Below are 16,144 nucleotides of genomic sequence, written 5' to 3'. Positions count from 1 at the left end.
TCAAGACGAATGGTCCCAAAAGCAAAAGAAGCGAAGAAAAGAAAGAAAAGAGGTTTCCAAAGAAGAAGAAAGCTTATATTGCTTGGGAAGAAAATGACTTTAGCTCATCAAGTTCAAGAGACTCAAATGAGGAAGCAAATTTGTATTTAATGGCTGACCTTGATGACACTGCAAGTCAAGTAAGTGATTCTAGCTTTGAAACTAGTGAAATTGACTTACAAAAGGCATTTCTTGAATTGTTAAATGAATCTGAAAAATTGGATGTTGCACATGAGAAATTGAAAAGTGAATTTCATGATACTTAAATATTAAAAGGCATTAAATGAAGAAGTAATTCGAAGAAAGGTTAATCACTCTTTATAATGATTAATGACTGAACATAGAATCTGTTTATTTGAACCAGGATAAAATCCTTTGTGTGATTTTCTTTAACTTTATAACTCTTACTTATAAACTGTTTGATAAAAGTTGTGAAAGAAAATCATAATTTTTAAGAGAACCAATTCACCCCTCCCTTCTTGGTTATTAACTGTATTCACGTTCTTTGAACGTTCCGCTACGCGATATCAATCTCAACACAAATGTCTTTTCAGTTCAACTTCGAGCGAATGCAAGCAATTATTTGACGTCAAAATGGAGGATTTTTTACAACAAATGGGTATATGAAGTTGGTGGGTGGAATATTCAATGTCTAGTAGATGGTTTTATTTATAATAATGTCACTAATCATTTTTTATGTTGGTTTTTTGTGGTCTGACATTGAATGTGTGACATTGAAGGCCTTGTTTCACACTAATGAAGAGTGAATAATAGTGTGTATAGGTTCGAGCTACCTAAGGAGTACGAAGTTAATGCCACCTTTGATGTCACTTACCTTAGTCCTTTTACAGGTGGAACTAATGATAAGGCAACCTCCAAATTTGAGGTCAAATCCTTCTCAAGAGCGAGGGGATGATCACATACCTCTAGCCAATGGGCCTACAACAAGAGCAATGACCAAAAGGATACAATAAGATTGAGTTTCTTCAAAGCTTAGTAGGCCCAAGTTTATGTTTACATAGACTAAGGAGGATGTGAAAACTTAGTCTATGACTGTTTGTATTTTTTTTGAGCTTGTATTTGGGTCAAGTTGTATAGGATATTATAGGCCATGTATTTTGGCCTTGTTTGAGCTTTTGGGCCTAGTAGAATAATATAGCCCTAGAAATTGTGGGCTTTGTGTGTAAGATGTGTAAATTTAGGTTTTTTGAGCTAGCTTAGACCTTAAGCAACCCTGATTTTCCATCGAGTGCTTTCCATGTGGTATGTTATGTGCCTTCTACATGTGAGAAGAATTACCTTGCCACATAGGCAAGTCACACTAGAAACATGCTCTCTTTTGACTCCAAAATTCAAATATCCTTTTTGCATATCCCTTTTCTTTTGAAGAATCTTGGCACTCCTTTAATTCTATAAATAGAGAAATCCCTCTTGTAAGAAATCTCACGAATAGTAAAGAAACTTTAATGATATTTCCTCTCAACTTTGTGAGCCACCCTTAGGATAGGTTCTCTCCTATCTTGGCTTCCTCTAGCCTTCTTTAACCTCACTTGATTGAAATAGTTTGATCAATGTTTACCTCACCACTATTTTATGCTCGATATATGACAGGTTATCCTTAGTAAGTTTTTTTTTGTCCTGCTTTTTAGAACGGTTTCTACGACAATAAATATTACCATCATAACCTGGCTTTATAATATAGAAAAATTCATGTCATTCTCTTTCTCAATTTTTCTTCATTTTATTTTTATCTACTATAAGGGTCTCCCAAACATACCCTCTAGATTTAAAACTTAATATGCATATTCAATAAACCCAATATCCTATATTCGATAAATTCCATGAGAGCTTTATGTAATCAATTTTGCCCCGACTAATGAGTTGAAATACTTTTTCACATTTCACCAGTATTTGATAGTAGTCATTTATAGAAAAACTCCATTATTGAAAATTTTGCAAACATCCTCAAATAACATTTTTCTTATTGCTAGGGAGGGGGAGGTAAAGTAGAAAGAAACCATAAAGTAACATGAAAAAGGTTACATAGGACTTTAACCTCTCAATTTTTTGTAAAAAACAATAATAAACCTCTTCCACTATTTTCATGGTTTACTCCTTCGTAATTTGGTGCATAAATATTTTTATCTTTGTATATCATAACATCACATTGTCAAGGTATCAACAAAAAAAAGAATGTGCATTGAAATCATTAAAGTCTTCTGTACTAGAATGTTTATTACAACAATATGAAAAATTAGTAGCTCAGGAAGAATGAGAAGCCAATACAATATCAGTGACCTCAACAACCATGGCGCTTTGTTGACTATTAATGGTAGTCTCCTCTGCATTTGCTGTTATTGTGGTAGTAATTACACTTTTAATACTCCCCCATTGTAGTGTTGAACAAATCCATGTAAAAGATGCACTTGTCCATATATAGATTCTCCTCAATGGTGTCAATGTTACGTGTATATAGTTAGTGAATGTCTCTACATCATTCATGAACACACAAATCATATTATATAACAATGCTAAAATAGAAACAACAGCACAGATGCAAAATAGGCCAAGGAAAGGTTGAAATCCTGTCGATGAACCATCTTTCATTTTGCTTTCTAAAGTAGAGCAACTTGCATTGCCTCCTAACATCTCTTTTTCTAGTTCTTCTATCTCTCCACTCTCTATCACTTTCAGTAATGCCTCAGATATGTCGGTAGCTAGATTGGAACCCTTTGGAAATACCTGAGTAATCAAATGTACAATTTTCAAAAATAGGGAAAACTTCTTTTAAAAACTAGCATATGCAATGTTAAAAAAAGTGTCTAGTGCAAGTAAGATAATGAGTGCTTAATATTGGCAGTTAATACAAGAAAACAATCATTATGTTTAAATTTCAAGTTTCCCTTACAATTACCCTATTTTCCACTAGTACGAAACATATCATAAAATGGAAAGGGAACAATGAGGGAGAGAGACCCACAAAACCTATGCCACCAAGCTTGAAAGTGTTCCCTGCTTTGATGAGACCCCTGCATGAGTACTTTGCCAGAAATACCTTCGTATGAGGCGTACTAAGGAAAGCGGCTTCAATATACTTATTTTGAAAGGCCTTAGGATAATCACTTACGGAGTAAATTTTTCTGATGTTCTCTGGCTTGAACTTTAGTACCTCAGTCAAATACTTCACAATGAATGAATTTCCATTACAGCCAACCGGGGAATTTCTTTTCTGAAGGGTTTGGATATCTAAAACAGATGGCACTAGCTGTGAAAAAGTCATCATGGAAGTCAAACTTGCTGTGAAAGTACTAGTTGCAATGAGGATAACGAATAACCATGGTGCCATTACAGTTCGAGCCAAAGGGCTTCTAATTGGTTCTCCTGCACATTATTAGATTTGGAAATGCTCCAAGAATTAGGGATAGGATTGTGATAGGAAATCTTTGATTAGTATCATGTCATATGTATGGTGAATATTGCTGAGAAAACAGATATATCTCTGCATTTATTTTCATAAATTTATGCCACTATTGCTATCATTTTTTTTGCTTCTTTCTATGTTTGAATTACCATCTCAAGTACCTGAAATGAGTATTCACACACTCCAAGGAAGGAAATTTACTCTTATGAAGTTGAAATTTGTGTTAGAGGACTTACTGTGTGCATAGAATATTACAGTGACTAAAAACCAAAGCATGGACCCCAATCCTTTTAGTTCTGCATTAACTTGTCTCTCAATCAACCAAATGACCAATCCAACGAAAATGTGCAGTGTTGTCATCATCAACCACATCTCTTTCGTGAAGGCATCCAAAAACATCCATGCTTTCTTTGATTTTTTTGATTGCTCTAGAACCACCATGTTTAGGCCAGATTCAAGATATGGTTGTGAGAAGTCCACTAAATGATATCTGTATGCCATTATTGCTGTATCTCCGACAGCAGCATCCAATGTCTACTCCAGAAATAAAAGTTAAGATTTGTACTATGAAATACAAAATTGCAAAAGAAGAAAAAAAAAAGGCAAGAAAGAAGAAATGGGATTGTTGGTACTAGTTAATTGCTACCATACCTTATTGTAGACTTTCTCTACCATTTCATCATAAGAACCATTGAAGGGAACAAACGTGTATTTCAAGTCATAAGGCAAAGTATTAATGGCTGCTTTGAAGACATCAATTGAGAAACCGGTAACAGAAGTGTTATTTGTGTTTTGATCATATGTCACATTTACAAATTGATGAAAGACACCATTTGCAGGCACTGCTATTTGCAATGTCTTCTCCTCAGTGCTGTGAGTCCATCCCTTAGGAACAAACTGCAAGCCACCTGGCCAATAAATTGTACTTAAAACTTTAGTTGAAGCACCATGTGTCTTCATTATCTCTGGTAGCTGTTCTATAACAAGGTTTTTTGTCAAACCTAGTTCTGGAGACCATAATCCCAACTCTCTGTAACTTTTACCTATCACATTAATTATGCTGAAGATTGGTGGTTGTTGTAATTTTCTATTGTTGGAGAGATTAGTTCTAGATAATTGTTCAAGGTTAAACTTCCATTGTGAATTCCTTGTAGCCTGAGCAACAACCCAAGTTGCATCATAAGATTGTAGTGCAAAGACACTCGGGCTAATATTATCTTCTTCAGTGAACTCCAATGCGAACCTTCTTCGAAATTTAAACTTGAATCTCCTAAATTTCTCACTTGTTTCAATGAAATGTGTCTTAAATCCAATAACTCCTTGCATGTTAGAGATAACAGTTGAGTTAACCGAATCAAGAAGGCTAGCAACCCCATCTGGGATAACCCAAACAGAATCTTTTTCCATCAAACCCATTTGTTTTGCTTTCTCAAATAGTATGTTAGCCATCTCCAAAGAAGATTGCAGAATCAAGAAGACCCTGTTACTTTTTCTTTTAAGCTTTTTAAGCCCATTTTCAATGGTAGATTTTGGGTCTGAGAGGTAGGACAAGGAAGGGAACGCTAAATGATTATCAATCTCAGAGCCAACAAGTCTAAGAGAATAGGAAAGGTCAAGTAGCATTCCTGGATCAAAGGAAAACTTGTTATTGAGTTCATAGATTGCTGTCACCTTTCTCCATCTGAATTCTCCTACGATGGCTGAAATGCATTGCATATGAATCTTGATATCATTGCCAAATTGGATGAAGTGTGGCAATTGTGGAGATAACATCTCCATGTTGGCTATGGGGGAAGTTAGAGACAGTATAGGAATGTTCTTTATGGTGTCATTTAACTCACTTGCAATTGTTGCTTCATTGTGTGTTATTGTTCCAATGAGGGCAAGCACTTGCTTGTTCTGTGTGAGATTCAAAGCTATACATATAGAAAAGCATAACAATGTTACAATGTTTCATTTTAACAATGTCATAACTTTAAGCATCTACGTAGAAGAACAATAACCTTTGATTAGATGTTTGTGATCGATTTGTCATAACAACAGTCAGACAAAAGAACTCAATTAAAAAATAAATGAAAGTTAAAAAAAATCCATTGTTAAAAAAGAATCCAAAAACCCATTTTTTGCAATAGTAATTAAAATTTATCAAAAAATTTATTGAATTATGAAATAATTTAACCATTATATATCCAACTTGAAATTTTTCTTCGCTAATTAAGTTGGTCTGTAATGGAACAAACCTCAACCTGTTGTAAGCTCAATTAAATTCACACACTTATAATTAAATTAGGGTTAAATATTTATGAACGGTTGTGTTATTATTTATGTAACCATTACATAGTTCATCTAGTAGTTATTAAAAGGATATTAAAAAATTATGCAGGAACTAAGTCTTACAGGTACATTTTTTAAGTTTTATGTATACGGTTATATGCAAGGATGGTTCTTAAAGTATAATGCAAATTCTAAAATAATATAGAAATGTCTACGATAAAAGTATTAAAATATAATGTAAATTCTAAACAACTTAAACCAGCTTATGATATAGAAAAAATTAATAACATTTATATAAATAAAAATCTAGAACATTTTAAATAGTTTATAGCTAGAATTTTTTAAAATAATCACGTAGACGAGATGGATATATAAATATTTATGTACACAGTTGATGCATGTCAACAACTTACACAATTACAAAAATATATTACTTTCATATTCTATTATCTCCAAATTTTTCATAACCTCAAAATAGTTTCATGGCATTTAATGAAAGAAGGATGTGTTGTGTGGATTTTTTTGCCACAAAAGTATAGTAAATCCTTTTTTATAGATCCTTCAAGTAAAACAAAAGTTCTAGGACTTTCTATATTTTCGTTAGTTACATTTAATTCAAACATGACAGTACAAATTTCATGTATCTACATTAATTATAGTTTTTTATGATTATATTATGGTATGATAGTGAATAATAATCATATTTTTTTATTCTACTTTTTTTTAGTAGACAAAACAAAAAAAGAAAAAATAATCTATATGTAAAAAATCTATTTTGACACCCCTAAAATTTTATCCGATTCTGCCACTGGTGTTGATCATGCTTTTTATATATACGCTCTTCTTCTTTTTTTTCGTGTTGGTTTAATTGATTAAAACTTACAATAATTCATTATATTAAGTATATAGTATATTATCTTAAATGGAAAATCAATTATTTGTTCATCAGTATATTAAAACTTACAATTGATTATCTTTAAATATATAGTATTATCTTAAATGAATAATCAATTATTTTCTTCTTCGGTATATGTTATTTGAAAAATTAATTGACTAGATTTTAAAATAATCAATCGTTTTACTTTGAACACGTCTATTGATTTGCAAAGAATTAACTATAAAGTATATTGATCGATTAAATATCACAATTTCAGTTTTATATTTGAAATGATATAATCTATTAGGTGGGTAAATTATCAAATATTTGAATAATCTTGTATCGTATGACCGTACGCAAGAGACTGGATGATCATCTATTAATATGTGTTAAACAATGTCATTATCACGAGGTTGTTGTTAACGTTAATTAGTTCAAAGCAAAGTATAATGGTCGATAATTGGTTTATAATTAGACAACCATTAATCTAAAATTCATTCTGAAAACTATAAAACAGGTTTGAGGTGAAAAGATAAGTGATTGTATTAAATACACATTAATTGCTATAATGGTCGAACTTTCACTAACTTTGACAAGGAGTACCTTAGGCAGGTAACCTCATAGTTTGACCGAATGGACATTCAGGACGAATGATGATGAAGATAAAGATTTGGACATTAAGACCCATAATACAGTAAACATAAAATCTCGACCCCACAACCAAAACATTGCCCGAGAAAATAAAGGACAACCTAGTGGTGACCATCAAGAACATTAGCACAACTACACTAGGAGAGTCGGGCAAACAATAAGATCCTATGGACTGATAAGGGAGATGCAGTGCCAGATGCAAGAAATGCAAAGGTGCATAAAGCAGAGTTAGCGACATTAAGGGTCGAGAACACGGTCGCATGTCAAAAGCAAACAACCTAGCATTTAGTGTTAGGTAGCCTTTGCCCATCGAACCTAAACAAGCATATAGAAGGACCAACCAAGATGGTCCAAGAGGGGAGCATGAGATCAAGTAAGGGAGCTCCCACATTACAGACGGTTCACACAATCAGTCTGTTACCTTTTACCCAACAATCATGGAGATATCCATGCCTGAACGGGGGACGCTCTCGATGTTTTGAGAAGTATAATTGGTCAACAGACCCAGATGAGCATTTAAGGATGTTCGTCAATGTGATGCCCTTCTACACGGTGAGTGACCTCGTGTTGTAAGATATGGGAAAATACGGGTCTTAAAAATAAAGGAGTTTTAAGACTTTGAATGTTATTTCTTTTATTTTATTTACATTTTTTCCTAGGGACAAAAGAGTATTTTACCTTTTATTAATTAGGTGCAAGAAATTAAACTAGGAAGTTGTAGAAAGGAAAAATATGCAAATTAAATAATATGAAAAACTAATAAAAATATATTATGTAAATCTTTTAGAAGATTTAGTTGTTGTTATTTTAAAAATTAGTTAAATGGAAATTGGAGATATAATCTTGATGGTTTAAAGATTAAAAGAGATATTATTATTAGAGAAAATCATCATTAGGTATTGTTAGACATTTTAAAATATATTTTGAGATATTGCTAATTAAAATATATCTTAAGATATTAATGGATGTAATTAGATATTATTATTAGATAATAATAATAATAATAATAATAATAATAATAATATATTATTGATAGACTTATAATAAACTAGAATAAAATATATTATTATAAGTGAGAAAATATTAGAGATAGAGTTTGGTTGATTTAGAAATATTAAGATATAGAGAGGAGGTGGTGTGTTTTAGAAACCCTAGAAACTTTAAATCAAAGAGAGAAAACAGAAGAAGAAAGGAGATAGATGTTTTTGGGAGAAGAAGACAGAGAGCAACAGAACTCTTAGTGCAAAGGATAATTGATGGTGTTTTGGGATTGTAGATAAAACCCTAATATTGACCAAGATATAAGAAAGCTTACCATTGTGTGTTTGTTGTTGTATGTTATATGTTTTCTTGATTATCCTGATTGATAATCCTTGTTTGATACATTTTTATATGATTATGGTTATGATTATCTGTTTCTATTTATGAGCAAGGGTTCGTGTATGCATGGAATAGGGTTTATGTAATATTTATGTTGGATTTTCCCTATAAATGTATGTATGGTTTGTTGGGTTATCCCAATAGAGGGTTTGATGCTAAGGGAGAACATAGTTATGATGTTTGGGGGGTTTTGTGCAAATATATGATGTAAGGGTGTTGTGATAATCATATGCAGTATATTTAGGTTTGTTGGGGTATAAAATGTATAAAGATTGGGTTTGGATGATTTAAGTGTTGTGATGTAGTATGTGTTTGAGTATGTTTACAAGGGTATGTGATGGTTGATTGCATGGATGATGTCTTAAGCATGCTTTCACGTGATTTGGGATTGATACATAAGGATTGGACCTTAGGGTTTGGTCCAGGAACGTGATTATTCACATGAATAATCGATTGTTTGGGATGATAATCGATTATCCCTTCATGCGTGATGAATTATGACGATTTGTTGTGTGGAACTACTGAGATAATCGATTATCTTAAGTGATAATCGATTATCACAACGTAAATTGTGTACATGTGTATGTTTTAGGAATAATCAATTTTTACTTATGATAATCGATTATCCTAGAGTAATTTTACTAGAAACAATGTGTTTTTATGATGAATGAACGTGGACTAAGGTTGAGGAGCTGTGGAATGTGATGATAATTCAGAGAGTGAGATTAATGGTTGTGTTTAAGGTCAGGCTTGACTTGTGGTTGAGATTGAAGCATGAGTAGAAGATGGAATGCACAAGAGTGTGTGTGGTTAATTAAGAAGATTATTCTACTTCCTATACGTAGTAAATATTGGTTCTATCTGCAGATATGTGCTCCCTTTGGCATTGGTTGTTGAAAAGGGAGGGATATTCTTTTTCACATTGGTTGTTGAAATGAGAGTGATGACTCCTTATGGCATTGATTGTTGAAAAAACAGGGATATTTCCTTTGGCATTGGTTGTTGAAAGGGGATGACTCTATTTGCCATTGGTTGTTGAAAAGAGAGTGATGTTCTTTTGGAAAATAATTGTAGAAAAGGGGATAAATGTTCTGCCTTATGTGATAAGGGAATAGGTCCAAAGCTAGAAGAAGGGTGACTCGAGCGTATTTGTATGGGAAATCTATAGATTGGGTTGTAGGAGCGGCTAAAGTTGGTGAGATAAGGTACATGAGTGCGATTGAGTCTTGTCATGATGAAGTTCATGGTTTAGTGGTACTCATGGTGTGATTCATGGTTGGGATAATCATGATGGTGGTGTACCTATGACGATGATCATGGTATAGAAGATGCTCCAAATTATGTTATATTGATAGTGGTGTTACTATAATGGTTATAGTAAGTAGTTAGCATAGTTGCTAATGAGTGGATAAACCAAAGGTTTATGAATGAGATGTTAGTGATGACATCAAGGGTTAAAGATCAAAGATGAAGGATTGAGAATTGGGGATCAAAGATAGAGAAATTCATTATTATTGAATTGTTTATGTTAGAGGATTAAGAATCTTATTGCTATTACTTTTATGTATGGGGTGTTTGATTATGGTGGATATAATAAGAAGGTATGTATTTTGTTTTGTGTTTTATTATGGTTGATATAATGAGTATGAATGTATCTTGTTGTTATGATAGTTTTATCAGTAGCTTACCCCATACATGTGTATGTTTGTGTGTTTGTGAATAAAATTATCAGCGATGATCATATAATGTGTTATACGTGAGCAGATGATATGACAGATGTTCTAAAGGCATGATAGATTCATGATATGATGGGGGAAAGATTTGGGTTTCTTTAAAATGTTCTTTTGGTATAGACTTTTGAAACAAAGTAATTGTAGTTGTTTTATTTCCTTAGTCATTTAAATTATTTTTGGAATAATGTAATTGGATAAGGCTTTTGGAACTATTATGTTTTGAATAAATTATGCATGTTGAAAGGTTAAGGCTTTTGAAAAATACATTTTCACGCTAAGATAAAGTTTTGAAATTTACCAATTTTTGTAAACCCATGACATCCTAGAATTGACGTTAGGCATTATCCTTGTCTCTGAAGGGAAAGATTCTGGCATGGTTTAACACCCTACCACTCAACTCAGTGGATAGCTTCTTCTCCTTCATTCGCACCTTGTTCATGTAATATACAACTAGTAGGATCCAGAACCTAACCCCCTAGCTTGATGAGCACCAAGCAGGAAAAGGATGAGTCCTTAAGAGCTTTCATGGATCGTTACAACAAGATCGCGTGACAAATCAAAGATGTAAGTCAGGAATTCATCCTGCATCATATCTCGACAGCCTTGGGAGTTGGACTATTTGTTTATACTCTTTGCATGAGGTAAACAAAGACTATGGAAGAGTGGCGGGAACGAGCACCGAATATATGCGGTGAAGTACCTAAAAAACACTAGAAGGGGGTTGAATAGTGTTAATGGAAAACCTTTTTCACAACCTTCCTGATATAGCAATTTCGTTGGTACAAAATTTTTCAAGTAATTTTTAAACGCTTGACCTTGCAAATGATTTTGAACAATGAAATCTTATCACGTGTTATTCAGGATATTCACTACACTGTTTGTAAGAACTTCCTTTTTAATGTACAATTGTTTTGTATGGGAAGCTCTTGTATTTAAAAGAAAAATGAAACTATAGGTTTCATGAAAGAAACATTGAGATAAAAGTAAACAATAAATGCACATATAGCTTTATATTGGTTCAGCCCATCTAAGCTACGATCAATCTCCTTTATCCTTAGAAGGTTTCACTATAATCTTCAACAAGATTACAACTAAGTATTCTCACCACTCCTGCCCTAGGCATTCCTAGTATCCCTTAATACACTGTCTAATTTAGTTTCACCAACTCCTGGTTGTGTAGTATTCTTCACCACTCTTGGTATCCCTAGTCAGTGAATAACTCCTATTATGCTAAACTAGTTGAGTCTCACAACTCCTGGTATCCCTAGGCATTCTTGGTATCCTCTGATATGCTGCCTAGATTTCCTTAACTCGTTTGAGTTTCACAATAAGTATTTTAATTCTCTTTAGAATTGCAATCAACTGATTGCTTACAAGTAATTTATACTATTACTCTCACAAAGAGGATATGTATTTAATATAATACACTCTATAGACTCGCTAGGTGTTTCTCTCTTTTCTCTTTTCCATCTTCTTAATATAGTATGCAAATATTACAACGAAGCTTGAAAGTATTACTTGACTCTTCTTTTCTCTTCTCAGATATTATATTCTCTTTGAGCTTGAGTTTTTCTATGCTTTGCTTCTAAACGATTTTCGTATGATTGATATTTTCGTTGTAAATTATCCTTTTGATTCTTCCTTTGAATAATCTCCAATTTAAAGGATTTTTCAAAAGATATAAGTTAGACTGAGCTCTTAGTCTTGAATCTTGTGTCTTCTCTATCTTGCGTGTGAATCAGCTGTTGGTTAAAGTCAATTTGTCAGAGTATACTTTCTTTTTCATTACTTTACTTTAAGTATGTTGTACTTTCAGACACGTCTTCTTATAAAAAGAACATTTTATGAATTCTTCCTCTAAGGTCTACTTATGGTACATTTCAAATAAAGCATGTGGATGCGTGTAGTAGGTTATATGCATAGGATAGAGTAGATTGTGCATGCAACAGATATGTCTTATCTCTTATCATTTTTGTTGTTTTTTTTTAACATTGGTCATTTAATGACATTTAATTCTTGTTCAAAACAAGAAAGTTCTTTTTACATTCAAGCTTTTGTTTTGAGATACCAAACGTTGAGTAAGAACTTCATCGTTGGACGAAGTAGATATTTTAGCTCATGGTATCGTTTAGTATGTTATAAACACTTTTTGGGATATTTCTTTTTTAGAGGTAGAGCGTTTAGCACATTTCATCTTCTATAAGTTTTTGGATCTTTATGTAAGGCTTTTAGAGGGTTTAGTCAAAGATATTGTCTTGACCCCTTTTCACTTCTTGAGAGTTAAACTTATTACCATTGGGTACAATATAGCTTATGCATTTAGCATAACTCTTTCTTAGATGCTTTGACTTGTAAGTCGTTTATCATTTCATTTGGAAGCTTTAACCTAGTTGTTTTCTAAATGTTTTCCTAAAGCTTTCCCATGTTGTTGGATGATTGGGGATTTTGTTTCTAGCACTTATGTTTCTGCCTATCCTATTCTTCTGGTTAATTTGATTAAACTTCAAAACATGAGAGCGCTTAGACATATAAGTCAAATAAACGATTTTGTCTTAACAATCTACCTTTTTTATGTTTAACATATACACATCTAAATGATATGATTTTTCTTAGTTCAACGCATAGTTGTAGTTTTATATGTTTACAATTCTTAGTTGTTTAAGTGTTTTGCAAGTTTTATCTCTTTTATTGTTTTATCTTTTGCATGCGGGTTAATGGTCACAATCATAATATATAGAAACAGATAAAAAAACAAACTGAAGCTGGTTTTATCCTTAAAACACACATTAGAAGAAGGAAGATGTTTTTAAATTTTTCTTAACCTTGACTTCTAAGCAATGTTGGATTTCTAGACTTACTAAAACAGGCTTATGGAAAGGAAAACAAGGTCTCAAACTCAATCCCTTATCCCTTAGCCCTCAATTGGAAAATTTGTTCTTATACACTCAATAATCCTACATCGCATAGAAATTGAGATTAATGATGCACTTTCCTCTTTCAACCATTTAAGGTGCCTCTTAAGAAAAAAAAAAGCTTTAACAAGCTTTAAGATCCAAAGTGAACAATAGTTCAAATAATATGTGGTTATAACAATGTTATCTAAATAATAATTACAAAAGAAAACTTTATCAATTCAACAGTTAATTATAAAATTTAAAACTATATATTTAACTAATATATAATATATGATTTGAATTAATTTAAAATTTTATTTTTCTATTGTATTTTTTTATATATGATTTAATTTAAAATATAATTAGTAATTTATATATATATTTAAAATTTTGTAAACATGGGAGAAATCACAACAAATAACCATTTGGAGAATCAAATTGATCATTTACCACAAAGAAAAACACGTGAAAACAAAAAAAAAAACAAAAGAAAAAAAAAACCGAAGAAATTAATGTGACCATAAATGCTGTTGTTGAAGTTTGTTCAAAAGAAACAAAAAGTTGGTGAAAAGGACATTACCACTGGATATTGCTGTAGCCGAAATCCCGTTGGAATTTTGTATATTCAATTCCAGCTTTGAGCAACTGAAGCTATTGAGCTCTTGGACTGCAATTTCCATGGCTACTTTCTGTTGCTTACCCATTAGTGAATCCAAATCAAGAACAACACCTATGTTCTTAATAGGAGTGCTTAGGCACTCGTGTGTTGTTTCATTAGCCAGTAGAAACCTTGACCATGCAAACAAATGCAAGACAAAGAAGAAGATAGATTGTGACAAGGGACGAGTCCCTCCCATTGGAGCAATAAAGATTAATTGACTTTAAACATTTCCATTAATATATAGTAGCCCCCACATTTTTTTCTTGACTTCTTCATAATTTGACTCCAATAAACACACCTTAACTAATAATTCATTCTACTTTATTTTGTTTCCCTACTTATAAGACATTTACTTCAACCTGTAACACATATTTCAAGAAATGGAGTTGAGAAAACTACATTCCCATGTTCAGTACGAGTTTTGAAAAGATATTACAAGGGATGGTTGATTTGAAGATTCTTTCTTACTCTTTTCCTATATTGGAAGATGTTTTATTATTATATAGTTTTCTCTTTATTATTATTAGAATAGAGAAATTTAAATCTAATACAATTTAATTAATCCATAACATACATACATACATATATATATATATATATATATATATATATATATATATATATATATATATATATATATATATATATATATACCAAAATTAGTTATGGAAGAAAAAGAAAATTCATACCATTTAAAGGTGTTTGCTTCTAAAATAAGGACCAATCACTTTGTCACATTGAAGTTTGAATTGGTCATTAATTGGAACATTTATTGCTGTTGTTTACTTTGAGTTCTTTTTATTTCTTTCCTTTCCTTCTTTCTTACACATGTATAGTATCTTTTGAATATTCTAGGTATTCAACTCTTCCTTCAATTTTGGGAGATAAGTTAATGTCAATTGGGTTGAGAGAAGAGTAGAAAAGAGAAAAAAAAATGAAACGAAAGTGTGTGGAGAGAATGAAAAAATATAAAACAATGCACTCATTAGAAATTGTTTTATACATAAACAAATCAATATGAAGTAAATTATTTATATAAGTTCTTCAAAATTCTCATACTTAGATGCATAATCTAATTTTAGTTTATGAAAAAAAACTAATTTTATTTTTAAAATATTCAAGACAAAAGTATATCAAAAATCTACCTTAACATTCAAGTCTTTTTATTGTTTAATGTAAAATATGATTTTTCCATAAGCAAATGATTTATTTGTGTGTGAATGCATTGATATACTCATGATGATCATGCATGGGAGAGAATTTTGCAGTTAATTCTCTGGATTTGTTGTATTAGAAGTCGAGTGAGAACAAAATGACTTTCAAAAGGAAGTCATAGGGGTGCAAAACAAAATCCAATTTCAAATTGGATGTCTTGTAGGGGAGGTGCACAACTCTTTTATTTTGTAGTCAATTATAGTTTATGTAATCCATTATCCAAGGATTTTAACATTCAATGGAATAGGATAATCAATTACATGGAGCAATATAATCTATTACCAGGAAAATAAAGTATGGATAATATGTAGTAGATCATAGATCAATTAAATAAAAAGTGTAATAATTTTCACATGCGGATACATAGTTGAAATGATTATGTTTTCCATATTTGTTAGTAATTAAGATATAAATTAAATACTTAGTGTTTGTAGGTTGTTGGACAAGTCGTTTAGGGATTTTATGGGGAAATGTTTTAGAAGTTGTGGGAAGTGATTTGGTGGAGAAATGAGGAATATTTGAGGAACAACCATGGAGATGGTGTCGTTGAAAAAAATTAGGTTTTTATGTGAGGAGAGAGAAAGTTGGGTTTTTTTATAATCAAAGATGATTTGTAATTGATTACAAGGTTGTACAATGGATTACCTTTATAGATGACCAACAAGCTTCTAGAGTCCCAAGAAAATTCCACAAGTACAAAAGTCTTGTTCTCACAAATAATAAAAACACGATTAGGACAAACTCTTAGAACCACTTAGTAGCATAGAGTCTTGTAGAAGACTAAGAACTTACATGCAAGCTTAAATGATTCACATACATGAAAAAACGCACAAACTAAAAAGAAGAACAGAAATTAAGATACCCTTTTACACAAACTAGTAAGTTAAAGTAAAAGAAGTTATTTCAAAAACCACTCAAACGGTCTCTAATCTTCAAACATATGAATAAGGAGTCAAAAATAATAAGAGAGAAGATAAAGAGTTTTAATAACATAATTAT

The 16,144-nt window shown here is 31.7% G+C and overlaps 1 protein-coding gene across 1 annotated transcript; it reads right to left on the bottom strand.

Annotated features, from left to right (window-relative positions):
* Positions 1–2,170: 2,170 nt before the first annotated feature.
* Positions 2,171–14,177, bottom strand: LOC106780250 (glutamate receptor 2.5-like). The gene is made up of 5 exons (XM_014668512.2): positions 13,850–14,177; positions 4,112–5,376; positions 3,697–3,994; positions 3,020–3,420; positions 2,171–2,781 (listed from the first exon to the last, which is right to left on the bottom strand). The coding sequence occupies exons 1-5, from the start codon at positions 14,124–14,126 to the stop codon at positions 2,302–2,304; spliced, it is 2,721 nt and encodes a 906-aa protein (XP_014523998.1). The 5' UTR covers positions 14,127–14,177; the 3' UTR covers positions 2,171–2,301.
* Between the last annotated feature and the right edge of the window lie 1,967 nt (positions 14,178–16,144).

Source organism: Vigna radiata, unplaced genomic scaffold (genome assembly GCF_000741045.1).
Source record: "Vigna radiata var. radiata cultivar VC1973A unplaced genomic scaffold, Vradiata_ver6 scaffold_171, whole genome shotgun sequence".
Lineage (NCBI taxonomy): Eukaryota > Viridiplantae > Streptophyta > Magnoliopsida > Fabales > Fabaceae > Vigna > Vigna radiata.
This window is presented reverse-complemented; position numbering and strand designations above follow the sequence as displayed.